Source organism: Scyliorhinus canicula, chromosome 7 (genome assembly GCF_902713615.1).
Source record: "Scyliorhinus canicula chromosome 7, sScyCan1.1, whole genome shotgun sequence".
In the NCBI taxonomy this organism is placed as follows: domain Eukaryota; kingdom Metazoa; phylum Chordata; class Chondrichthyes; order Carcharhiniformes; family Scyliorhinidae; genus Scyliorhinus; species Scyliorhinus canicula.
In genome coordinates, this window is record NC_052152.1 from 20,863,168 (window position 1) to 20,890,324 (window position 27,157).

The 27,157-nt window shown below is 45.9% G+C and overlaps 1 protein-coding gene across 7 annotated transcripts in view; it reads left to right on the plus strand.

Annotated features, from left to right (window-relative positions):
* The window catches only part of ttc3 (tetratricopeptide repeat domain 3), a 137,000-nt gene that overhangs the window by 55,419 nt on the left and 54,424 nt on the right, over positions 1-27,157 (plus strand). For 6 of the 7 annotated variants that reach the window (XR_005461199.1, XM_038801482.1, XM_038801486.1 and 3 more), the window contains 12 exons: positions 869-981; positions 2,621-2,747; positions 5,368-5,490; positions 5,718-5,819; positions 7,356-7,448; positions 10,809-10,873; positions 15,037-15,179; positions 16,024-16,335; positions 16,957-17,208; positions 18,532-18,578; positions 21,219-21,275; positions 24,480-24,562. Coding sequence is in view for 6 of the 7 variants with exons in the window: in XM_038801482.1 (XP_038657410.1) it covers positions 869-981; positions 2,621-2,747; positions 5,368-5,490; positions 5,718-5,819; positions 7,356-7,448; positions 10,809-10,873; positions 15,037-15,179; positions 16,024-16,335; positions 16,957-17,208; positions 18,532-18,578; positions 21,219-21,275; positions 24,480-24,562 (1,517 nt within the window). In the remaining variant the exon portion in view is untranslated. The remainder of the gene's footprint in view (positions 1-868; positions 982-2,620; positions 2,748-5,367; positions 5,491-5,717; positions 5,820-7,355; positions 7,449-10,808; positions 10,874-15,036; positions 15,180-16,023; positions 16,336-16,956; positions 17,209-18,531; positions 18,579-21,218; positions 21,276-24,479; positions 24,563-27,157) is intronic. The other variant, XM_038801487.1, reaches the window with a different exon arrangement.

Consider the following 27,157-nt stretch of genomic DNA (forward strand, 5'->3'; position numbering starts at 1 on the left):
CAAGGTTCCCGAAATTTGCCATATTTATCCTTCTTCCGCACAGGAACATGCCGGTTCTGAATTCCTTTCAACTGACATTTGAAAGCCTCCCACATGTCAGGTGTTGATTTACCCTCAAACATCCGCCCCCAAACTAGGTTCTTCAGTTCCCGCCTAATATTGTTATAATTAGCCTTCCCCCAATTTAGCACATTCACCCTAGGACCACTCTTATCCTTGTCCACCAGCACTTTAAAACTTAACTGAATTGTGGCCACTGTTCCCAAAATGAATGAAATGAAAATCGCTTATTGTCACGATAAAGGGGACAACCACAGGTGATTCCTGCACTGACTGCCTGCCCCTTCTGGTGGTCACCCATTTCGCTGCCTGCACCTTGGGTGTGACCACATTTATATTGTCAGGTATGCCTTCCCGTACCAGCCTCCCCAAACAGGCGCCGGAATGTGGCGACTAGGGGCTTTTCACAGTAACTTCATTTGAAGCCTACTTGTGACAATAAGTGATTTTCATTTCATTTCATTTCATATGTGATTCAGCATTTGTTTGGCGCTTAAAAGTCACCAGTGTAATTCAGGATTGGCAATAAGTGCTGGCCAAGCCAGCAATGTGCACATCCAATGAATAAAGAGGAGTAAAATCTATAGTCCAGTACAAAAGGGAAATAAACCAAGAACTGACAACTCCCACCAACCAAGGTAATTGCTATTTGAAGATACCCTAGCCCCGCTTCCATGTCCTAAGGACCAAGTCTCAACAGACCCGCTGTACATGTGAACTGGCCCCAGCTTGATAACTGTTGAGATCTCCTGTTTTTCTCATATACTTCATTGTCCTGGAGTCATTAATTCTTATTTTGCCTGACTAGGAGCTGACTGAGGCTGAAAATCAATTTAATAAAATCTTGGAACAGTTCCCAAAACAGCGGCTTGACTGTTTGGCATTCTACGGACTTGGCAAAGTGTACTTCCGGCAGAACAGGTTTGTGTCAAACCAAATAAACGTACAAACATAAAAAATGACAAGGTAATTGGCAAAATATAACCAGTGGTATTCTTCGAGGACCTGTACTGGAACCAGTGGTTTCCACTATTCATATTGATGACTTGGAAGAAGGACCAAGAGGGTTGTTTATTCAAATTTGCAGTTGACCGTGAATTGGGAGTAGTGTAGATTGGAATAGAAATTACAAAGGGACATAAGTGGGCAGTGGATGGATTTCATTGTCGGTGAGCGTGAGGGTTTCCACTTCAGATCGGATAAAGGCAAATTAAAGTATTTTCATAATGGTGAGAAACCAGGTGTTGTTGAAGAGCAATGGGATCTAGGTGTCCATGTGCACAATTCACTAAAAAAGCTAGTGAAGAGATTCAACATAAATGACCCAATAAAGCTAATGAAATGTGGCCTTTTATTTCCATGGGTGTGGATTACAAAAGTCAGGAAGTAATGCTTAAGTTGTTCGAGGGTAGATGATTGGGGTGATCTGGTTGTGTGGCGTTTAAAATGATAAAGACATTGGTAGGCTATATACAGATAAACACTCCTCTATTGGTGGAACGTTGAACAAGGCGACAAAATCTTTTAAAATATTATTGTGAAGGTATCGAGAGGTGAAATCGGGAAGCACTTTTTCACATGAAACAGTGAAAATCAGGGCTCGGTCATTTGAAGTCTTGGGTAGATGGGTCTTATTAGGTAACGGTGTCGAGTTAGAGAGAAAAGGTGGGTAACTGATGTTGAGGTACAGATCAGCCATGATCTAATAGAATAATAAAATAGGCTTGAAAACATAAAAATAGGACCTGGAGGTAGCCAATACGGCACTTCGAGCTTGCTGCATAATTTAATACAATCACAGCCACCTCAACGCCACTTGTCCACCTGCCTGCATCTCCTTTAATTCCTGAGAGGCCAAAAATCTGCCAGTTTCAGTCTTAAATAAATTCAACAGTGGACCATTCAAGATCTTCTGGGGTAGAGAATTCCAAAGATTCGCAATCCTCAGTAAAGAAATGTCTCCATGTCTCAGTCCTAATAATTAATGCCTTTTCCTGAAACTGTGCCCCTATGTAGATTCTCCAGCCAGGGGGAGCAACCTCTATATCTACCCTGTCAAGCCCCTACACAATCTTGTATGTTTCTATGAGTTTGTCTCTTGTTCTACACTTGAAAGTATACGTCCAGTTTGTTCAACCTCTCATCATTGGACGACCCTCTTGTCCCAGGAACCAACCTGAGGAAATGAATGACCTATTTATGTCTCTTAAGTTCCTGTGTTCCTGTATCCAGGGTCAATGGTTATGATAAAGGAACTGGAGACAATTTGTGTAGCAGATTCCCTGCGTAATTAACGACAGCTGGAGTCTGTGCTGTGAGACTTGGTACAAAAGTTGTTATAGAGATGGGCTTGATCCAGGTTGAGCCTTGTATAGTTACAACGTCGATCCCATTGTACAGCTTATTTTGTGCTGGTTCATGTTGTGGTTGTCTACGTTTCTCTCCCCCACCACCACCCCTGTCAATCTGCTGCCTATATTCAGCTGCAGCATACCGAAACACACAATGTTGGTTCTTTTCAGCTAATACTTCTCCATTTTCCATTGTGGCTTTCCCCCAGGTTTGCTGATGCTTTAGACCCTTTCACAAAATCCTTAACTATGGTAAATCGTAAGATTGTCCCAGGCATACTAACATGGCCCACAACAACGGTTGTTATTGAAGAAACACAGGATGAAAAGTTAAAGGTAATACCTTTTAAAGATGTGTTTTTCATTTACTCTTGTAACAAGTAATTAAAGATATCGGGCTAACACTAGGTCATGTTGAGCCATTGAACCTTGTATGCCATTTTGTTAGCCATATCAGCTTTTTAAATCTCATCACCCTTTGAAACACCTGAACTAACTTTATGGACCTCTGGGTTATATTTTCTACATTTCTTTACTCCCTCATGTGAAGGTTAGCATGGATTTTTTTTTCAACCAGCTTAGCTAAAATTCTAAGTTTTAATTGATTTGTTTGGAGATACAAGGAGGGAGAACCAATTAGTGGGCGGGATCACTGGGTCCCCACAGCGTGTTTTCCAGCGGCTAAGGCAAAATTCACCACAGTCCAGTAGTGGGATCTTCCGATCTGCCGGTGTCTGTGATGGCTTGCTCGCCTTGTCATCGGGAAAGGTATTGTGGGTCACCTTCAGCGGGACCGGGAAAGGTATTGTGGGTCACCTTCAGCGGGATCGGGAAAGGTATTGTGGGTCACCTTCAGCGGGATCGGGAAAGGTATTGTGGGTCACCTTCAGCGGGACCAAAAAAATCCCGCCCTGTGTCTACCTTCCCAATTCCCTTTAGTATTCTAAAATGTACCTTTTTAAAAAATTAATTCACCATTTATTACCTATCCTTAACTGCCCTTGAGGGGGCAGTTAAGAGCTGTGGGGCTGGAGTCACATGTAGGCCAGACCTGGTAAGGACAACAAATGTCCTTCCCTAAAGCACATTGATGAACTAGATGGGTTTTTACGACAATCGATAATAGTTTCATGGTCATCATTAAACTTTTAATTCCAGATTTTTATTGAACTCAAATTTCACCATCTGCTGTGGCAGGATTTGAACCTGGGAGCATTACTCCGGGTCTCTGGTTTACTAGCCCAGTGACAATACCACTATGCCACCACCTTCCCTAATCAGATCACTGCTTAATCTACACTATATCTCAGTCCCTCCAAGATATCCTAGTGAATTCCCCAGCCTCACAACCGCCAAGACCTCTGCATTCATCCACTTATGGCCTCTCTGCAACCTTGAATTTTAATCATATTACTGTTGTGTGATGAACGTAAGAAATTGCTATATTCTATATTTGTTGCAGTGATATTAAAAAACCTGGGTAAGATACATACAGACAGTCTACTAAAACTGTGATTAAGCTGTTGTAAAAATTAGGTAATCCTTGATTTTGTAGGGTGAATATTCTGATAGATTTTAGAAGTATTTACTTGTTTGCAGATAGCTGGGTTAATGGAAAATTATTTGGTTTGGAAGCCCCTAGGCTGTAGATAATTTGAAACATTGTATTTGGTCCTGGTTAAACAGGTCATGGGACATCTTGTGGGAGGAGACCGAAGAGAGCCTTATGCTTTGGGTATAGATTATATAATTCAGGGGAGGAGCCAGGTCTGTCTGTAGCGGCCGTTTTCCATAGGAATTTAGCCTAACTAGAAGGGTCTTTCGGTTTGCAGCCAAAATGAGCACTTGTCCAGGATTTAAAAACAGAGAAAGGGTTATTGGATGCTGATTAGTAATAATTTGTTGAAATATTTTGAAACGTGGAAAACAGGTTCCTGGATGCATGAATAGTGAAAGTTGGTCTGGGATTTATTGTTAAATGGTGGGATCTGTGAATCCTTAAAGAGTAAGTTGGTTACTGAGGTACTGGACAAAGGAATTAGAGTTACTTAGAGTTACATGTTAGAACTCAGAATGGTGTTGGAAATTGCTACGACTTTTGTAAAGATAGAAGATGTAACTCCGGTTTACAGAAAGTAACGAAGACTCAGTTAACTAAATTGGGAGATAAATTGTAGTTGGAATTATCTGCAGAGGTAAAGAAAACTGACATTATCTTGAAAGCATAGTGAGAAACCTTAAATTGCAAGGGTTGTAAGATAGACCAATTATTTCAAAAAGTGAGAAAATTGAATGAGCTGAAATCCAATTAAAAATTAGAAATGCAGGAAATCGAAATGAAAAAACGTGAATTAGTGATGCAGGAAAAGCAAAAAAGAAAGGGAAAGAGATAGAAAAGAAAAAGGGAGAACTTTTCAAAAGGAAATTGAAGTTAATTTGCGACATGATTTTATAAATGAAATTGTTATGGTGAGAATTATTCCCAAATTACCTATTGGAGAAATGAGGAAATATATTCCACCTTCTGAACCATTTATTTGAATACCTTTAGATAAACCTGTGCCTAGATATTTATCTGGGTTCAATCCCATTAATTTGTCTTATTACAATGTTTCTATTAATTCTGGCAGGTATATTTTAATGCAAATAAGTGTGTGCTGATGCAATTCAAAAGAACAAACTGTACCTATTGTACAATCTCTTAGGCTGACTTTTCCAGGTCCTCAGCTGCGAAATTCATACATCTGCCATCCCTAAATTCTTCAGTGTTTTTGAGTTTGCTTTCACTAATTTATGACAACTTTGTTCATCTGTCTCATTCCTCAACCCTGCTAGTATCCTGCAGTATAGACCTTGGTCCAGCACCTAGATTTCCTAATTAAAACAATATATTATTCTGCTTTAGATTGAAAACATTCAGTGTAGATTTCCTCATTCATGTAACTTCGTCTTCTAGACAATGTTGGAAGAATACATAGGGAAATGCCGATTCCCTCCAGAATCTGATGCAATCTGCCGCTATCCACATTGCCAGGGACATTCTAAGATCCAGATCTACTTCTCAGACCCAGATTTTAAGGTAACGAATTTTTGAGTTTAAGTGGCACAGGCAAAATTATTTTCAGAGAGCAATTTGCTACGGTAGTGCAACAAATGCTGGGCTGGCTAGCAGTCATCTCTGACCTTGTACTCACAGCTAAATCAGTGAACATCCTGGAAACACATTCTTTGTACCTGGAAGAAATAAAGTAATTTGTTTAGCTATGCAATACGTACTACTTGAATATTTTGATTCTTCCATGTCAGGGTTTTATTCAAGTGCAGTGCTACCTACAATGCCATGTGGAATACCATATCAATTGTTGGAAGAAATTGAAGGCAACGTCCTTTGAAGATAAAAATGACAAGGTTAGTTCCCTTTACAAAAGGAGTTGATGTATATTTGTGGTATTTCTGCAATAATGTGAGCATGGGCACAATTGGCCACAAATGGGTAAATGAATGGTTGGATTTAATAGTAATCCGAAATGAAATTGCATTCACAATCGAAATGTATACAGAATTTAGAATGATTCTTTATAAGTTCATTATCATTTACATAACACTGTAATGGGATACAGCACTTAAGATGTGCTGAGGGCTTCGGCCAAGAGTGGCATTATGACCGGTACAGGCCTGGAGGGTTGAAAGGCCTGTTCCTGTGCTGTTTTGTTCTTTGTAGAATACGTGATATAATTTTGCTTGTTCTCATCCAAGTACCTGGCATGCTTGGACTTGGTGATAGCCCTATCAATCTTGTTTCAGGATTGGTAGGCAGGTGATGATACCTGTTGTAAAGATAAGTTAATGCTGAAACTGAGTAGCGAAGGTGGTGATCACTTTGACAAAGTATGTCAGTTGAATGCAGTTTATTTTTGCAGATGTGGTTGATTACAGTGTAGTTTGTTTTTGATCTATAACCAGGAAGTAGTAGTTCATGGAGGCCCATGCCTCCTTGCCTTGTTCATTTTTAATTCATTAACAGGATATGGGCACTGCTGGCTGGGCCATCCCAAGTTCCCCTTCAAAGGTTGGTGGTGAACTTCCAACATGAACCACTGCAGTCCCTGAGGTGTAGGTACAGCAACATGTGCTATCAGAGAGGGAGTCCCAAGGATTTTGACCCAGCGACATGTATCCCATACTTGATGCTGAGTGAGTTCCCTTCAAGCTATATAGCCAATTGTCTCTCTCCGAGAGATGTCAACAGTCCGTCCTGAATTATAACCAAGAACCCAGCTAATTTAGAAAGATTGACTTCGTTGGTGTCATAAGACATAGAGGCAGAATTAGGCCACTCGGCCCATCAAGTCTGCTCCGCCATTCAATCATGGCTGATATTTTTCTCATCCCCATTCTCCTGCCTTCTTCCCATTCCCCTTGATCTCCTTATTAATCAGAACCTATCTATCTCTGTCTTAAAGACACTGTGATTTGACCTCCACAGCCTTCTGTTCTATAAATGCAAGTTGTTGACCACTTGAAAGATTGGAAAGACCTGAATTTATATAGTGCAATGCACATCCCATGGCATCCCAAAGCACTTTATAGCCATTGACAGATTTTTTTGAATTGTCGTTGCTGTTTTTAATATAAGAAAGGCAACAATCAATTTTTGTACATCAAAATGATGTCAGCCACCTGAGAGGGCTGCGTTTAATGTCTCATTGGAAAGACAGCACCTCTACTGCACTGGAGTGTCAATCTTTATTTTTGTGCTCAAGTCCAGAGCGGTCTCTGATTCAGAACACAGCCTTCTGAATCAGAGGTAAGAGTGACAGGCAATCTTGGTATAACGTTGAGATGTTTTTTAAGGAATTCAACCTAATGGACTCCAAATGGGTTATAATAGATCAATGTGTACTTTTGAACCTAGCTGGATAGTTTTTTTTTTCTATTTTGAAGGATTTTCTCAGAGGTCCATGTTTCACACCTGACTGTGGAGGGCAAATTTCAAAAATCATCATCTTTAATTCAAAAGGCCTTATGAAGTGTGAGGTAAGAATTTTCTCTAATGCCAAACAAATTTTTTCCAAAATCATTGTGTTTAAGAATTTTAGATTTGACTCTCATGGTGTACATTGAGAATAAAGACATAAGTGTATTATTTATGTCAGATAGGTAGGACGGGTATGATGACAGCTACATGAGAATGAGGAAAGGGGGACTGCGATTGGCAATTAAGAGGTGGGGTGGAGAAGTGTAGGGGGAATGGGAAGTTAGAAAGCCGCGGAAATCGCCTGACAATTGATCTTTACAAAATAGGGGACAAATTAGGGATGTTAGAGAAGCAGGGAGCCTGCTGTTGTCTCTTTGGTGGTGCACAGTGGTTGTTACTAGAGTCCTTCCTTTTGTTTTCCCTTTGTTCTCATTTCTTTTGTTTTATTTGTTATATTTGGTCTGTGGACTTGTAATCGGAGTGAGCCTTTAAACAGTGAATTTAAGGTGAAGCAGCTGCTAGTCAGGAACAGTGTGATCCAGGATTTGTTTTTGGAGAGGAGAATACAGACTCATCGGCGCCGAGGGAATCTCACGAACCAGCTTTGGAGGAAATTGGTTTGATTGGCTGGTTGACAACCTGTGGGTTGGCCAGGGACAGAGTTCTGGCTGGCAACAGTGAGTGATTGGTTCCTGTGGGATGCTTCTGAGAGCTGGTCAGAAGCAATTAGACTTCTCTCTCCGAAGTAAAAGGACTGCTTTATTGTTCTAAAACCAGTGAGTACCTTGCGCATCTTTACGATATATGTGAAATTATCTTGAATTTACTAGGAAAGTAGACAGTCTTGCCAGAGAAAATGTTCTCAAGTTTAGAACGAAGAAGCATTGAAGTGAAAGCTTGAACTCCTGAAAGATCTTAACTGGAAACCATCATAGTGCAATGGAGATCTTTTATCCTTTTTACTTTATCATCAGTTTTCTTGCATCATCTCCACCTTTCCCTCTAGTTGCCGTGTCTGTGTGTATATAGAGTGGGCAAGTTGGAAAGTGGGGGAGGTTGGGTAAGGGGTATTAGGTAGTCATTTACATTTTTGTCAGTTTAATTATATTACTGTTAACCAATAAAAGGTAATTCATGTTAAAGTTACAAACCTGGTGACTGCAGTTTATTGGGCTCAGCCAAGGTCCTTGGGTATTTTAAAATAACATCTAATTTCACTTGTGTTGCGATTCCTGGTCAAGTGGAGCTGGAATTGACCACGCACTAGCCAAGGGGGTTGTGACAGTAGGCAGCAGATTGATGGTATGTCAGCTGAGTCAGAAATGGTCAGCAAGGCATTGTCACCGCAAACTTTGTTTAGAATATGCTCATCTATCGGTGAGCGGATTGCATAGCCAGGATATATCAGTTAGTTTGGACAGACTTCAAGAGTTATTTTTAAAGACTTATTTTTAATGGAGAGGTATTTATACAAAGGTGTAGGTATGTGTGAGACTGCACAGACCTTAGGAAATAATGGGGGAAGCAGCAGGTAGAGCTTGGGAAACAGCCAAATAAAAAGAAAGTTGGCGTGAACTGTGCTTGGAATTAGTTTTTTTTAAATTTGTTCACGGGATGTGGGCATTGCTGGCTGGGCCAGTGTTTATTGACCATCCCTAATTACCCTTGAAATAGTGATGGTGAGCTGTCTTCATGAATTGCTGCAGTCCATGTGGTGTGGGTACACCCACAGTGCTGTAGGCTTTCTATTAGTTTGATACCACGGAGTGCCATTTAAGAGGCAACCACATTACTGTGGGTCTGGAGTCACATGTAGGCCAGACCAGGTAAGGATGGCAGGTTTCTGTCACTAAAGGATACTTGTGAACCTGATGGGTTTGCCTATCAACAAATGATTTCATGGTCGCTATCACTGAGTTTTTCTTTAAATTCCACAAGCTGCCATGGTGGAATTTGAACCTATGTCCCCAGAGTATTAGCCTGGACTTCTCCACCACCCCCCCAATGTCAAGGAGATCCACCAAGAAGGTGCAAGACTAATTGAGGGATATATCTTCATCTCTTCTTTCCCTCTGTCACACTTCACTCCTACAATCCCTCCCAATACTTTGCATAGAATTTCTAGTTATCGATAGGTTTGATTTTACATGACTTTATTTTCCCTCCAATGACCAGACTTATTTTAATTTTGATGCCATACTAGAGCCTCTGTAAGTTAATATTAAGCCACGAGACCAGGGACATATCAAGGGCCGAATCTTCTGCACCTATAAAGGATTTGGGTGTTGAGACCATTTCAGGTCCTGACCCTACTTGGGTCAGCGGGGTGCCAGCAAAGGGAAACTTTGCCGATAGCAGCTAATTTGCAGGCTGCCTCTGCGTTAGATGGCAGTGAACAAGGAGATGAGAGAGCCGGCAGGAATGTCTAGCTGGCAGCTCCAGGAGGGGAGACGATCAATGCTAAAGAGGAGGGATGATGTGGAGATGCCGGCGTTGGACTGGGGTGAGCACAGTAAGAAGTCTTACAACATCAGGTTAAAGTCCAACAGGTTTGTTTCAAACACTAGCTTTTGGAGCACTGTTCCTTCTTCACCTGAGGAGGGAGCAGTTCCCCGAAAGCTAGTGTTTGAAACAAACTTGTTGGACTTTAACCTGGTGTTGTAAGACTTCTTACTGAAGAGGAGGGAGACCTAGGTGGCATCTCAAAGTGGAGGTCCTCACGAAAGGCTCCAATCTCAGTTTGCTGAAATGAAGGCCAAAATTCTGAAGGACCTAAAAGTGGAGTAGAAACCCCTCCACAAGATTGCCTGCGGCTGCGCGTGAATCTCTTTGAACTTTGTGGCTCTCCAGAAGCAGCATTTGATTAGCCTCTGATGGCTTTCATACGGAGAGGCTGCCTCTGAAGCGTTGCTGGGAATCCATGCAGGGTAGATTTCAGGACTGTCAGAAACCGGCACTTTGATAAAACGTAATTGTGTGGTTCAGTTTCCCAGCTTGATGGAGCGGATTGCTGATTCACTGGCAGCCCACCCCTGGGAAACTAGCCGAGTGAGGTAGGATCATTTCGGAGAGCTGGCACGATGGGGTTTTGTGTAAGTTTCCCAACCCTCCCCCTGGCAAACTTCAAAGCTGTCTCCATGAGGCTGGGATGATTCCACCCAGATGGACAGTGTCACCTGCCTGTGTTCAAAGCAGATGTTCCATGGAAATTGCCTCACGGTGTTTTTTTTAATGCATTTAAAATGGAATGTTGCAACCTACCTACCAATTTTAATATAAAATAGGTAAGGATCAAAGAATGCTTAGTTGATAGTCCGAGTACTTGGTTCATTTCTTATGATTGGATAGTCCTTCTTTAACAGAAGATACGATAATGTATATCTTTATCCTTACTAAATGTGAATTGTATTGTTTTTCAGTTTGAGGCTAAAATAGTAAAAAGCAAAGACCCGTCAAAAACAGTTGTGAAGCAGAAATGTTCAAGGTAAAGTTTATTTTGTATCTGTCACAAGTATGCACAGGTTTTTAAAGGTCACACCACAAGTACGAGTTTGAGATTGAAACTGACAAAAGTGAATGGTGCTGCCTTTGTTTTCTTCTGAGCAGTGGGAAAAGAAGCCCTCTAAGCGTGCATTTAAACACACAGCCTCTAGAAATGAAATGCTTAATGTTAGCCTTCTAACATTTTAGAAACATTGTTTTGAAACTTATTTTGATTACATTTTGTTTTTGAACATTACTTTTTGCTGCTTATCTAAATTCACCTTTTCATGGTGTAAACTATGCATTATGGCTGGAGGATTTTGAATATTGGCTGATTTCCATCTATGTATAAACTGGGGGACTAGTTACTAGGGGAATTCTTGTTAGTTTATTTTCCTCCACTTAGTAATATGCTTAAATTCTGATGTGACATAGTAATGTTTCATTTTAGTTACATGTCTTCGGAATAGTTTATACTTTTAACATTAATGTATATATATTTGAATATTTAAATTGCACACTTTCCAGAAGTTAATATCTGGCACTTAAGTTAGGTTTTTGTCAGCCAATCCAGCAGCTATTTTTCCTTTTAAGAAGATGGACACATTCCCTCTCTCACTCCCTCCCTCGTTCTCTCTCCCTCTCCTTCTCTCGTTCCCTCCTCCTCCCCCTCCTTCTCCCCTCCCCCTCCTTCTCCCCTCCCCTCCTTCTCCTTCCCCCCTCCTTCTCTTCTCCTTCACCCCCTCCTTCTCCCCCTCCTACTCCTTCCCTCGTTCCCTCCTTCTCTCGTTCCCTCCTTCTCTCGTTCCCTCCTTCTCTCGTTCCCGCCTTCGCTCGTCCCGCCTTCGCTCGTTCCCTCCCTCGCATGTTCCCTCCCTCGCATGTTCCCTCCCTCGCATGTTCCCTCCCTCGCACGTTCCCTCCCTCGCACGTTCCCTCCCTCGCACGTTCCCTCCCTCGCACGTTCCCTCCCTCTCTCGTCCCTCCCTCTCTCGTTCCCTCCCGCGCTCGTTGGCTCTCCCGCGCTCGCGTTCCCTCCCCTCTCGTTCCCTCCCTCTCTCGCTGGCTCTCCCGCGCTCGCTGGCTCTCCCGCGCTCGCTGGCTCTCCCCCGCTCGCTGGCTCTCGCGTGCTCCCTCTCCCCCCGCGCGCTCCCTCTCCCCCCCCCGCGCGCTCCCTCTCCCCCCGCGCGCTCCCTCTCCCCCGCGCGCTCCCTCTCCCCCCGCGCGCTTCCTCTCCCCCCGCGCGCTCCCTCTCCCCCCGCGCGCTCCCTCTCCCCCCGCGCGCTCCCTCTCCCCCCGCGCGCTCCCTCTCCCCCCGCGCGCTCCCTCTCCCCCCGCGCGCTCCCTCTCCCCCCGCGCGCTCCCTCTCCCCCGCTCCCCCTCGCTCTCCCTCTCCCCCCGCGCGCTCCCTCTCCCCCCCGCGCGCTCCCTCTCCCCCCCTCTCCCCCTCTCCCCCCCGCGCTCCCTCTCCTCTCCCCCCTCGCCTCCCTCTCCCCCCGCGCGCTCCCTCCCCCCCGCGCTCCCTCCCCCCCCCCCGCGCTCCCTCTCCCCCCGCGCGCTCCCTCTCCCCCCCCCCCCTCCCCCGCGCGCTCCCTCTCCCCCCCGCGCGCTCCCTCTCCCCCCGCGCGCTCCCTCTCCCCCCGTCGCTCCCTCTCCCCGCGCGTCGCTCCCTCTCCCCGCGCCGCTCCCTCTCCCCGCGCCGCTCCCTCTCCCCGCGTCGCTCCCTCTCCCCCCGCGTCGCTCCCTCTCCCCCGCGCGCTCCCTCTCCCCCCGCGCGCTCCCTCCCCCCCGCGCTCCCTCCCCCCCGCGCGCTCCCCTCCCCTCCCCCCGCGCTCCCTCTCCCCCCGCGCGCTCCCTCTCCCCCGCGCGCTCCCTCTCCCCCCGCGCGCTCCCTCTCCCCCCGCGCTCCTCTCTCCCCCCCGCGCGCATCCCTCTCCCCCCGCGCCCGTCCCTCTCCCCCCGCGCGCTCCCCTCTCCCCCCGCGCGCTCCCTCTCCCCCCGCGCGCTCCCTCTCCCCCCGCGCTCTCCTCTCCCCCCGCGCGCTCCCTCTCCCCCCGCGCGCTCCCTCTCCCCCCGCGCGCTCCCTCTCCCCCCGCGCTCCCTCCCCCCCCGCTCGCTCCCTCTCCCCCCGCGCGCTCCCTCTCCCCCGCGCGCTCCCTCTCCCCCGCGCGCGTCCCTCTCCCCCCGCGCGCTCCCTCTCCCCCCGCGCGCTCCCTCTCCCCCCGCGCTCCCTCTCCCCCCGCGCTCCCTCTCCCCCCGTCGCTCCCTCTCCCCCCGTCGCTCCCTCTCCCCCCGTCGCTCCCTCTCCCCCCGTCGCTCCCTCTCCCCCCCGCCGCGTCCCCTCTCCCCCCGTCGCTCCCTCTCCCCCCGCGCTCCCTCTCCCCCCGCGCGCTCCCTCTCCCCCCGCGCGCTCCCTCTCCCCCCGCGCTCATCCCTCTCCCCCCCCGCGCTCCCTCTCCCCCCCCGCGCTCGCTCCCTCTCCCCCCCGCGCTCCCTCTCCCCGCCCCCGCTCTCCCCTCCCCCCTCTCGCTCGTCCCTCTCCCCCCGCGCGCTCTCTCCCCCCCGCGCGCTCCCTCTCCCCCCCGCGCGCTCCCTCCCCCCCGCGCGCTCCCTCTCCCCCCGCGCGCTCCCTCTCCCCCCGCGCGCTCCCTCTCCCCCCCGCGCGCTCCCTCTCCCCCCGCGCGCTCCCTCTCCCCCCGCGCGCTCCCTCTCCCCCCCCTCGCTCATCCTCTCCCCGCCCGCGCTCCCCTCTCCCCCCGCGCGCTCCCTCTCCCCCCCGCGCCTCCCTCTCCCCCCCGCCTCGCCTCCCTCCCCCCCCGCGCGCTCTCCTCTCCCCCCCCGCGCTCCCTCTCCCCCCCGCGCGCTCGTCCCTCTCCCCCCCGCGCGCTCCCTCTCCCCCCCCCGCGCGCTCTCCTCTCCCCCCCGCGCCTCCCTCTCCCCCCGCGCGCTCCCTCTCCCCCCCCGCGCTCCCCTCTCCCCCCGCTCATCCTCTCCCCCCCCGCGCTCTCCCTCTCCCCCCCCGCGCTCCCTCTCTCCCCCCCCGCGCTCCCTCTCCCCCCCCCGCCGCCTCCCTCTCCCCCCGCCCTCCCCTCCCCCCCCCGCGCGCTCCCTCCCCCCCCCCCGCGCTCCTCTCCCCCCCGCGCGCTCCCTCTCCCCCCCCCCGCGCGCTCCCTCTCCCCCCCCGCGCGCTCCCTCTCCCCCCCCGCGCGCTCCCTCTCCCCCCCCCCGCGCTCCTCTCCGCGCTCCCTCTTCCCCCCCCCCCCCCCTCTTCTCCTCTTCTCCCCCCCCCGCGCTCCCTCTTCCCCCCCCCCCCGCTCTCCCTCTTCCCCCCCCGCGCTCCTCTTCCCCCCCCGCGCTACCTCTTCCCCCCCCCCGCGCTCCCTCTTCTCCCCCCCCCGCGCTCCCTCTCCCCCCCCGCGCTCTCCCTCTCCGCGCTCCCTCTCCCCCCCCCCCGCCCCCTCTTCCCCCCCCGCGCTCCCTCTTCCCCCCCGCGCTCCCTCTTCCCCCCCCCGCGCTCCCCTCTTCCCCCCCCCCCCCGCCCCCTCCCCCCCCGCGCTCCCCTCTCCGCGCTCCCTCTCCCCCCCCCCCGCGCTCCCTCTTCCTCCCTGCGCTCCCTCTTCCCCCCCCCGCGCTCCCTCTTCCCCCCCCCCCCGCGCTCCCTCTTCCCCCCCCGCGCTCCCTCTTCCCCCCCCCCCCGCGCTCCCTCTTCCCCCCCCCCGCGCTCCCTCTTCCCCCCCCCCCGCGCTCCCTCTTCCCCCCCCCGCGCTCCCTCTCCCCCCCCCGCGCTCCCTCTTCCCCCCCCCCCCGCGCTCCCTCTCTCCCCCCCCCCCCGCGCTCCCTCTCCCCCCCCCCCGCGCTCCCTCTCTCCCCCCCCTCCGCGCGCGCTACCCCCCCCCCCCCCGCGCGCTCCCTCCCCCCCCCCCCTCTCGTGCAAATATATATATATAAATATATATACACACACATTGCAGTCTCTGTCATTATTATAATGCATGCTGTATCTCTAACGAGGTCACCACTTGTGCTCATCGTTGTTCTTGAATTCCTATTTTCCGGTCTTTCTCTTTCTTGCTGCAGTCATCTCTAAATAGCAATTGTTCACTGTTTTTTGTACCATGATCTATATCTGTCACAGATTCAATCACTTTCTTTGTTCCCTTATAGTGTTTCAAAGTTGATGATTAAAGAAGACCGTAAGCAAGCCAGGAAACAGTTTAGAAAAGAAGCATCAAGACACAAAGCTGAAAAACAGATGAAAGAAAAAGTTGAAAGGAATAACAGCTTGGAAGAAGCCACTTCTAAATCCGGTAAGGATGAGATGACTGATTCATAGTGATCGTTTAACCTAATGATCTTGGAGTTGGCGTGCCTATTCATTCTAAAAAAAAATTAAGTTAATTTATGATGAGGTTGACTAGAAAGACTAGCAAGGGCATAAATGTAAGAGCATTGCAAAAGTAAGTTAAGGGAAAGATTAGAAATATAATGCAGAATTTTTTGCCACAAAATATTATTGAAGTAGAATCCATTTTGTTTTGTGAATTGTACAAGTGTTTGAAAATATGTGGGATGTGAGTGGAATTTGATTATGGCCAAATAGCCTGTTTGTTTTGTAAAATTCTTTTGTTCTAGAAACCTCACAGTGAATGGATTTTTTTCAACCGTGCTTATGAGATTGTTCGTCCATGATCACAGTGATATCTGTTCTGATTTTTTTTAAGTATACCCCATCGTAAATATTATTGTCAAACCTTGTTTGGCTACTAGGCCTGATGAGCAGAGGCTGGAGAGGCGGCCATTCAACATTGAGCCTGCTCTACCACTCTGATTAATACTGGTCTATACCCAGGTGGTGGTGTGTGCGGGAAGAAATTAAATGTTTTTGACTATAGCATGTTAATAAAGGTAGAAAAGGAGATGTAGCCCTCGTTGCTTGTTTGCCTAATTCCTGATAATTATGGCTCGTTGCGATGGTACTGCGATAGATAAGAAATTATGCAAAATTGAGTAGCACATTTTGGTGCATTGACATTCTTTGCTTTTGCTCAGTGTAATCCAGCAGAGTGCATACAGTATTTTTGATGAAGTTGCATAGATTTCAAGTGCATGTTACATGTTTCATTTTATACCTTGGCCTCCTTATACACGCAGGTCATTCCTGGGATCCTCTTGGTGATCGAATGTTGCAACTGATAACTGAGAACAAGGAACAAATAAAAACTGGGGTGAAGAATGTTTCAAACCTACTTCAAGAATTGCTTTCCTTTCATGTTCTAAGTGAACAGGACTATGACAGGCTTTGCACAGGTGCCTCCAAACCATGCCAGGTTATGGGCCAACTTCTTGACCTCATTGTGCAGAAAAATAACAGAATAAAGACCAGAGAATTCCTCTACACCCTTAGCAAGTGCGACGATGTTGACAACAAGCTGTTAGATTGGATCAATTGGTTAAATGACGCAGGTAATGTTACAATGCATGCAAACTCGAATGTTTGTGCACACAGGCTGTGATGAAACTGAAAAATGCCCATAGAATTAACTTCAGAATGAAAGACTAGTAGGACAACTGCAAATAAGTCAAGAAAGACTAATGAATGTTAAAACAAGGTAAAAGTGATCGTGTATTTAAGTTTGATGGTGGTATTTGCAGGGCTTGGGTAACTGTTACAATTGTTCCAGCAAGTTATTCAGGTGCAGGAGAGCAGGAAAGTAAATTGGGCCATAACTTGCTAGTTTTCCAGCGCCTCATTTGGGAGATACCCCAATGATGTGAGAGGGAATCCCTCTTGGAAGTTCCGACGCAAGGGTTTACCTGGCAATTGTCCAGAAGGGCTAACTTCCCCTGGACGATTACCCTGGGCCGAGAACCGTCCAACAAAGTGATTTAAATTGCTAACTTTGGATGGTTCCGCCAGATGTACCCTCAGTTACTCTGAAAGAGTTAGAAGAAATAAAAGCACTTCTAACTTCAGAGTAACAATTTGAAAGTCCCAGACTGAACCCCTTTGGAAGACAACATACAAACGATCATTGTTATAGTGTGTTATTGTTGATTCTGAAGTAGTGATTTAATTAATTACAGGCCGTGAAGCAGCATACCTCTTCTTGTCTCGTTACTCAAACTGCTTAGAGCAGTTGGACTTGAGCTCTCTACTAGAATTGCTGGATGCATCTAGGATTGATCTACCCATGTCTGATAGCAGTAAAGAAATTGTAGAACAATTGAAACAGGAATCGCCTACAAAAACCCGCAGTTTTATATGGATGTTGGAGGAGAAGAGAGAACAATTCCCTTCCCTACAGAATCCTTTAGATGAATATTTTAATGCAATGGGTATGTATTTAAGTCATGGCTACGTACTTGAGCAGCAAGCAAAGCTAATTACTATTGACTCTTCAAATTAGTCAGACTATTCTATTTTCAATCGGCAGATAACAATAGGAGAGTGAATATGTAGATATTGAAAATATAATGAAGAGATGAAGAAAATCATCTTAGTCAATACATCCAGAATGACATTACATTCCCCAGTGCACAATTAAATGACTGCTGTATCCAGGAATAATCTGTTGATTATTCAGTGAATAATCTGTTATTCATCTGTTAATCTGTTCCTCACATGAGTCTTAAATTAACCTTTTACTAATGTCAGCCAGTATCCTTGGCCCTACTTTTGTAATTGTAAGTGAAAGTCGCAAGTCTGGATGCAGTCTACCTCGGGGTGGCAGGGAAGCAGAGGGTTGGCAAGGGAGTCCTGTCGAGAGTTCAATGGGCTAGGGCAGGGGTGGGCAAACTTTTCTGTGCAAGGGCCACATTCAGAAATTCACAATTTTAAAGGGCCGCATAGTATATTAAGTAAAATAATTAATATTTAAAATAGCCAAAATAAAAGGTTTTTAAAGAAAAAAAAGCAATTAATTTTTATTAATTAATATTTTAAAGTAGAAACTTTACATGAAACACATTTATTTGAAAAACAAAGTAACTCAGTTTAAAGAAAAAAAAGCAATTAATTTTTATTAATATTTTAAAGTAGAAACTTCACATGAAACACATGTTGTGCCGAGCAATGATCATCCTACTCAAGTCAACGTATCCACCCTATACCAGTAACCCAACAGCCCCCCCCCCCCCCCCCCCCATTAACCTTAATTTAAAAAGGGGCTTTTCACGGTAACTTCATTGAAGCCTACTTGTGACAATAAGCGATTATTATTATGTTAGATGTGGTTTTAATCCTATCCTTTTCTGGGTAACTATTAACGTAACCCAATCAAAACCATCCGAAGTTTGTCATTTAAATCACATTTTTGGATGGACCCCACTGCAGGGAATGTACAAACCAGCCATTGCCTTTCCTGAAATATGACAAACCTAATTCATGCTATGTGGGTTTATTTGTCTCCATAACAGTTTGTGAGATGGGACTAAAACTTCTCTGATATTTTTACTATTGGAGGTGAAAGGAGAGAGGTCTCCTACTGTGAGTGTAAGCATGCTGGGTAAAAGTTTGAACCAGGATGTATATTTTGTTGCTGCAGCACTTGTATAATTTATGTATTTTCTACTTGGTTGTTGGTTCTGATCATATTAGGTGCTACTTTGTTTGGTTCATTCTAGATGAATTCTTTTAAAACATTATTCCTTCTTCTGTAGATGCTCCTTGTACTGTACTAAAGAAACAGGAAAATGAAGAATTATCTGTAAGTTGTGCTTGCATTCTGTGCAAACCTTTAATTTAAGATTGATTTCCAAGTGAAACATCAAATATTCTGCTAGTTCATATAATAGTCACTTTCCAGATCACCGCACCATATTACTGGAGAGCACTGCTGACTATCAAACATCATCTTCGACAGTCATCCAGACTCAAAACGTTAGCTCCCTCCTCCCTCCACAAATGCTGCCAGACCTGCCTGAGAGTGTCCAGTATTTTCTGTTTTTGTTTCAGATTCCAGCATCTGCAGTAATTTGCTTTTATCAAATCTTGTCTGGCCCTACCTGAAGTAATATGTATAATTGTGGTCAGCTGCTTGTAGCCATTGGAAATTATGTAATGAAGTGTAGCTACATTAAAAGTTAAGTTTATGGACCCGAGTTTGGGGAAGGTTTCAATACGCTGGAATGTTTACACTAGTTAGGAGGCTAAGCGAGACTCTCAAAAATTACACATCGAGTCTGCACTGACACATGAAAAATACTTGACCTGCCACCTAATCCCATTTGCCAGCACTTTTCAAGGTTAAATTCCATCTGCCACCTCCTCAAAAAATTCAATCATATTTGTTAGGCAAGACCTCCCTCTGACAAAGCCGTGCGGACTAGTGCTCATTAAACCTTGCCTCTCCGAGGGGAGATAGATTCTCTCCTTCAGAATTATCTCTAATAGTTTCCCTACCACTGACGTGAGACCCGCTGGTCTGCAGTTCTCTGGCTTATCTCTGCCGCCCTTCTTAACTACACTAGCTGTTCTCTAGTCCTCTGGCATCTCCCTCGTGGCCAGAGAGGAATTAAGAATTTGGGTCAGAGCCCCTGCAATCTCCTCCCTCACTTCCAAGGCAGCCTGGGACATAATTCATCCGGTCCTCAAGATTTGTCCACTTTTCAACCTGCCAGTACCTCCGATACTATGTTACTCCCTATGTCAATTTGCTCAAGAACATCACAGTCTCTCTGTCCGAGTGGATAGTCAGATGCTTTTCCCAGAGTGGAAACGTCAATTTGTAGGGGACATAGTTTAAGGTGCGAGGGGCAAATTTTAGAGATGTGCGAAGTGAGAAGGCAGTGAGTGCCTGGAATGCGCTGCCGATGGAGTTTGTTAAAGCAGAGACGATAGCGAAGTTTAAGAGGCATCTTGATGAATTCATGAATAGGATGGGAATAGAGAGATATGGACCCCGGAAGTGCAGAAGAATTTTGTTTGGACAGACATCCGTATCGGAGCAGGCTTCGAGGGCTGAAATGCCTGTTCCTTTGGTGCTTTGTTCTTTGTTGCATGCCGACATTCTAATTCTTTTGGATGAAAACTTGTGAAGTATTCGTTCAACGCTCTACCCATGTCCTCTGGCCCCACCCACAGATTTCCCAGGTAATCCTCTTTCTTTTGATATACTTATAGAATATCGTGGGATTTTCCCTACTTTCACCAGCCACAGCTTTCTCATATCCTCTCTTTGCTCTCCTAATTGCTTTCTTAAGCTCCGTCCTGCACTTTCTGTACTCCCCTAATGCCACTACTGATTGGCTCCCTTTGTACTTGCTAAAAGCCTCTCTTTTCCTTCTCATTGTCACCTGAATATCTCGAGCCATCCATGGTTCTCTAGACTTGTTATTCCTTCCTCTCACCCCAGAGGGAACATGTTTGGCCTGTACCCTCCCCATTTCCTTTTTGAACGCCCTACTGCTCTTCTGTAGATTTCCCCACAAGTAACTCTTCCCAGTCTACCTTGGCCAGATCGTGCTTTATTTGTGACAATAAGCGATTTTCATTTCATTTCATTTTTTCAGAAAGGCTTCCTAGTGGGATATAAGAATTATTACTGAGTGTGATTTTTGCTGGACATTGATACCAACCAGATGGACTGCAATCAATATTCCACTGTACTGTAAAATGTCACTGGAAAACAATGAAATAGCTGAGTAGAATGATAGCTTGAGATTTGAAAGTGCTTTCTTTCACATCCAGCAAGAAGAGAGGCTGAACCTTGCTCATTCAATCTGTGATTAGAACATGTAACATGATTTCCCTCTGAGCAGATCATTCCATATCTGTGATGATGGAGTTGTTAAGGAGATGGAATTGCAGTAACGCGACACCACTTCCAGTTAAGGATGTATAACCTATAGTTACCACTCAATACTCAATCGTGTCTGGGCTTAAATTTTGAGCAAGAGTGGAAAGGAAGCCTGGATCAGCACCAAAGAAGTGACAAAAACAAATCATCTTTAGTTTATGTCACACACGCAGTTTGGTTTTGTTGATTTTATGGTAGAAGCACTTTCCTTCCTAACTTACTGAAAACTAAGTCCAGGCATGATTGAGTGAATCTTCAGCGATAACGACAAGTCCACGCAATGCATTCCTAGCTGAATGTTAACTGCAATTCCATCATCCCGCTGAAGAATAACTAGATTTTACATGAGCAAAAATATAGAAGAAACGTCACGAGTGTCTGGTGTTATCTCGAACCTTAATTCAGGAAGGTATATTTGTACCTAAATATAGAAAACCTTGTTTGTGCCGCAAGTAAATAATTAAAAATGCATATTTCTTGAGAATTGACCATTCTTAATTTCAGTGCTGTTCAACTAACTAACTGTTGATTGTTTTGATTTCCCTGCAGATAACTGGTCTTAAAAGTAAAATTAGAAACAGAAAAAAGAAACCAAAGGATTCCAAGGTCAGTATATTTTGATAACAAATGTCATTCCGGCTTTCACTGGCTTATTCCATAGAACATAAAATGTCTTAAAACAGCCTCCTTTCTTTTGAGAAACTGCCCAGCATTTTATTGGGTTATCACACAATTATTCTGTACTGTGAGGGAGGGCAGTCGTTCTGGCCCAGCGCTTACAGTAGTTCATTCTGAAACTGCTCACTAGAAAGCAGCTGAGTGAAGGCTGGTTGTGTCTCGATCCTTCTTTCTCTTTACCTGTGGGGGAATTGCCTTTCCTCTGCATTCATGTTTTGCGTTAATTCAATTATGGCAGTAGTTTTGTAATTTCTCCATATAGCAGCCTTTAATTTTTTATGTCACAATTTTGTAAGAATTTTCTGCATAAACGTATTTTTACTTTTTAAAAATTCTGTTTTGTTCCCTATTCTCTTACTGCTACAAACACTCCCAACCCTTTGGCACCTCATTCTAGTTCCTGTTATTTGTACAGCACCTTTAAAGTTGTAAAATTCCCTACGGGAGGGTACCCTACAAGGGTATTACGAAACATAGTTTGGCACCAAGCTAGATGAGCTATAAGGGCAGGTCACCTAAATCTTGGTCAAAGGAATAGATTTTAACGAGTATCTTAAGGGATGAAATTGAGATGGACAGGTTTAGGGAGGGATTTTCAGAGCTTCAAAGCCTTGTTTGGCATCTGAAGGTACAGCCATCAAATGCTGAAGCGATTAAAATTAGGGATGTTCAAGATTACAGAAATCCAGATATCTGAGGGTTCAGGGGTAGGAGGAGGGTACAGATTAGGGAGGAGTGAGAAAATGAAGGGATTTTAAAATCAAGACAGTGCTGAACCAGGACACAATCTGGGTCACTGAACTTGGAGATGGTGGTTGAATGGGGTTGGTGCAAATAAGGACTTGGGCAGCTGAGTTTTGCGTGACCCCAAGTTTACAGAGGTAGAATATGGGAGGCCAGCCAGGAAGCTCATTGTGGGCTGGAATAAAATACCAAGGTTGCAAAAGCTTCTTGATAGAGGGATGGAGTCAGTGGTTAGGAGACAGATTTTAAGGTGCAGACAGAAAATGCCTTGGGTCTTCCCAATATTTAGTTAATGGAAATTTCTGTTCATCCATTACTGGATGTCAGATAAGCAGCCTGTTTTTACAGACAATGGTGGTGAGGTCGAACTAGGTGTTATCTGCATGCATGTAGGGTCTGATGCGATATTTTCAAATGATGTTGCCAAGGAGTGGAATGTGGACCAGAAACAGGGACGCGGCTAAGGATTGATTCTCTGGGAGTACCAGAGGTAGCAGTGCAAGAGTGTGAGGAGAAGACATTGCAAGTGGTTGGCTGCGAGTAGATAAGATTGGAACAATACGTGTGCAGTCCCACCCACCTGGATGATAATAAGAAAGTTGTTGGATGAGAATGATGTGGTTCGCATCTCAAAGTCTGCAGATAGGACTGGAAGGACTGGGAAGGGATGGTTTCCTTTTGTCACTGTCACAGGAAATCATTTGTTACTGTGGAAATAGCTGCTTTGGTACATTGGTTGAAGTGGGAACCTGATTGTGGGAATACAGACATCAAGCTCTAGGTAAGGTGGAAATGGACTTGAGAGGCAACTACATGTTCATGGACTTTACAAAGAAAAGAGAGGTTGTAAATGGCGCAGTAGTCGGAGGGGTCAGGATTGTTTTTGTCAGAATGGCGATGATAGATTTGAGGGAGATGGGGCAGCAGCTGAAACATAGAAAAATATGAGCTAGGAAGGAAGGTTGAGTGGTTAGCAGGCCATTGGGAATAGAGCTGAGGGAGCAAGTTCTTGAGGACAGGATGAGCTTGGCATGATGAAAGATAGGACAGAAAGAGACGAGTTCAGAGCTACAGCAGGAGACAACTGTTGAAGACATTCGGCCAGGTACACTAAGGGAAGAGAGGAAAGTGGCAGAGGAGCTGATTTGGTCCAGTGTCTCTCGGTGGAAAATAAATCCCTGAGCTCCTCAATGTTATTGGAGGTAAGGATGGAAGGTATTTTTAAGAAGGTGACTTATCGTAGAGATAAGATGCATACCTTCCATGATCATTCCGGAATCCAGTAAACAGTTTTGGCAGGTGGGAACAGGACCCGCTAGTGCATTATGTGATCTTGCCAGATCTGGCAGTCAAAGGTTAAACCAATTGCCCGTTGTATCTGTTGGAGTCCAAATCCATTGGGCTTAAAGGAGCAGAGTTGAAAATCATAACTCTGAATAACCCGGGTGACCGAGAGCGGAATAGTTTTAATGCGAGCCAGGGCATCAAATATGAAGGCTGCGCAGATAGTATCGCTGAAATGTTGAGGTGAGTGGAGGCCAAAGGTAGACAATTGGCATTTTGAGAGATTTTTTTTTTGAGGGGTTGATACACAAAAAAATAGTTTGGTACAGGAAAGGGGGAAGAGTGATACATAATTAAGTGAGTCTCAAAGGTGCTTAAAGTCAGGATTGGTTAACTATTGTTACGGTATAGTTGCAAAATGATTTGGAAAGAAGATTCTGACAAAGAAAGTTGTTGAGCGTTTCCAAATGCTGGGGGTCGGAAGAAGAGGGGAGAAAACGATGAATCAGAAATTGTTCTGCAGTGTTTTGGACTGTTGCCTTTTCTTATTGTTGAATTTCTCAAATGAACCTGCATTAGAACATAGAACATACAGTGTAGAAGGAGACCATTCGGCCCTTGGAGACTGCACCGACCCACTTAAGCCCTCACTTCCACGCTATCCCCGTAACCCAATAACCCCTCCTTACCTTTTTGGTCTCTAAGAGCAATTTATCATGGCCAATCCACCTAACCTGCACATCTTTGGACTATGGGAGGAAACCGGAGCACCCGGAGGAAACCCATGCAGACGGGGAGAACGTGCAGACTCCCCACAGTGGGTAATCGAACCTGGGACCCTGGCGCTGTGAAGCCACAGTGCTATCCACTTGTGCTACCGTGCTGCTGCATTCTCGAATAAGACAATGTCTTTTATTCAGTGAGGGGAAAAAAATCACTTCACAGGTTTTTTAGGATTATGAAAAGAACTGAAATCCAAACTATTCCACCCAGCTATAATGAGTAAATCCTGAAACAAGGTTACAATGTTATGGTTGCTGTATCTTTTATGACTGCAGTTTTAAACCCTCTTTTCATCGGTTCTTCTTTAATTTTGCTTCTCAGCCTTTTCTCCTTCTGTCTGGGACGGTTGGAACTGGAACCCGTGGGGAGGAAGATGATGAAATATTCTCAGATGATGGTATCCTGTAAGTATTCCCGCAGAGCCTTTTCATGCACTAAAATAGCACACCTGTAAGTAAGAATAATAGAGGCATGCTGCTAAAGCTTTCCATTTTGCACTCATCAGAACAAACGCAAGAATGCCAAATTGCAAACAATCTCAGCAATTTATACTACAGAATAAAAGGGTGTTGGTTTATTGGCAAGTTGAATTTGACTGGCTGAGACATTGCCCTGGCGAAGGCTACGGCAAACTACAGGCTCCTAAACAATTGGATAATTTTAAAATGGCTCACGGCTTTGTTTGTGTTCCTTTTGATGACAGAAAATGAGTCCCTGTGTGAGAATATATGTTGCTTCCAGCAAGGGTAAATGAGTCGCATTACGAGCTGGACAGTTCTATCTTAAATTGGCTGTTAGTGTAGCTATTAGCTCACTCAGGATTGGGTAGAACTTGCTGAACAATCATGGAATCAAATCTAACAGTAGACATTTAATCACGTATGCGCCAATGCCCCGACACTCTCAGCCACCCCAGATGTCAAAGATCAATTCTGTGAGGGACAGAATCAGCAGAGTTCAGCATTGAAGGGACTGTACCTCCTCGAGGACCTCCATGCAAGGGTGCATACCAACTGCATAGCTTGGCCAATGTGCAGAGGGCACCAGGGAATCGGCAAGTTGAATGAAAATGGACAGATGTTGCTGGAACTATGCTGTTACCACGGACTTTGTGACGAACAACCTAACTTCCAAGCCAAGACATGCCACAAGGCGTCCTGGAGACACACAAAATCACGGCACCTATACCAAATAGTTCTCACCATCGCTCATAGGTATCACAGTGCTGCCTGTGACACTGATCACTCCCTGGTCTGTAGCAAGGTCAGGCTTCAGCCAAGGAAACTATACCACTCCAAAAAGAAGAGCCATTCTCAGTTCAACACTCACCATAACCACTGACCCAGAATGGACCCAGGAGTCGTTTAGCATCCTCAATCAGGCACTTTTGGACAAGAACGCCCAATGCCAGAGTGCGGTGTCAAAGTGGGATTATCCGCGCAACACCATCTACATCTGCACTCTATGTATGCTGGGAAAGAGATCAGAAAAATACTGACTGGTTTGAGGCTTATTGGATTCATCCAGAGCTAGTTACTACAACTAAGAGGAGGGTCCTCATGAACTACAAGCAAGTCCTCCGCAAACAAAATCTAGTTGTTCTCAAAACTGCCAGAATCAAGTTTCAGTAGATTCCTCAGCACTGCGCCAGTCATTACTGGTTGAAAGCCTACAACAGTATACAATCTGCAGCTGAATCCAGGGGTGCTCAAGGGATGCATGAAAGAATCCAGAAAACAACAAGCCCAACAACAACCAAATTAGCCCTCTTGTAGAGCAAAACAAATCTCTGAGCCAAGCAAGCAGATGGAAAGGTGGACGGAGCACTTCCTCGAATTCTACGCAACGGAAACCGTTGTCACTCTGGAGGTGCTGGACAGGGTGGCTAGAATGTAAGAACTGAACAAGGCCATTGACTGGCTCATCATGTGATGTCTGAAATCATCAGAAGTGGAAAACTGACATTGATGCAGCATCTCCATGACCTTTTTGCATCTCCGCTGGAAGGAAATATCTGTGCCTCGCGACATGTGATGCAAATATAGACAACTTGTACAAAAACAAAGGCGATCGCAGTGACTGCAGCAATTCCCAAGGTATTCCCTTAAGTACTGTGGGGAAGGTCTTTGCTCACATTTCTTTGAACAGATTGAAGACCCTTGTGCCATGCATCTACCCTGAGTCTCTGTGCCACTTCAGAGTTGGCTAATCAACAGTTTACATGATTTTCTCACTTCAGTTACAGGAGAAGTGCAGCAAAATGTGCAGATACTCTACATTGCCTCCATTGACCTCACCAATGCCTTCAATCCCGTCAGCAAAGACGGAATCTTTAAACCGCTGCAGTAAATAGGCCATCTGAAGTCCTTGGTGTCATTTCTTCTTTCCACAAGAACATGTACAGTTTTATGACTGGCTGTCGGGCAACATCAAACTCCTTCAAGATCAGAAACAGGGTAGGACAGGGCTGCGTCCTGATGCCAACTCTCTTTGTGGTATGTTTTTCTCCATGCCGCTATTGCATGCTATCAACAACTCAAATGAGGTTGCCTACGTGCATGCCAGAGCTGATGGCAAGCTGTCCGACCTGGCAAGACAGTGTCCCAAGACCAAAGTACATAATGTCCTAACCCATGAATTGCTGTTTGCTAATGGTCCCATACTGAAGTTCATTTACAACAGCCTGTAGATCTGTTCTCTAGGGCCTACAAGTTTGGACTGACCATCAGCATCAGGAAGGCTAAAGTTATGGGCCAGGGTGTAGAGACCCCACCTTCCATCAACATTGCCAACTTCATGTACCTTTGATCAACATTCACCAGCAACCTGCCCCTTGTTGAAATCAGCACCAGGATTGCTGCGGCCACAGCTATAATGTAGTTCATTATGGACCAAAGCAAGTTAACTGAAAATACAACGCTCCATGTGTACCAGGCTTGTGTTCTCGGTATCCTCCTTTACAGTAGTGAGGCATGGATAACTTATGCAAGCAAGAGAAG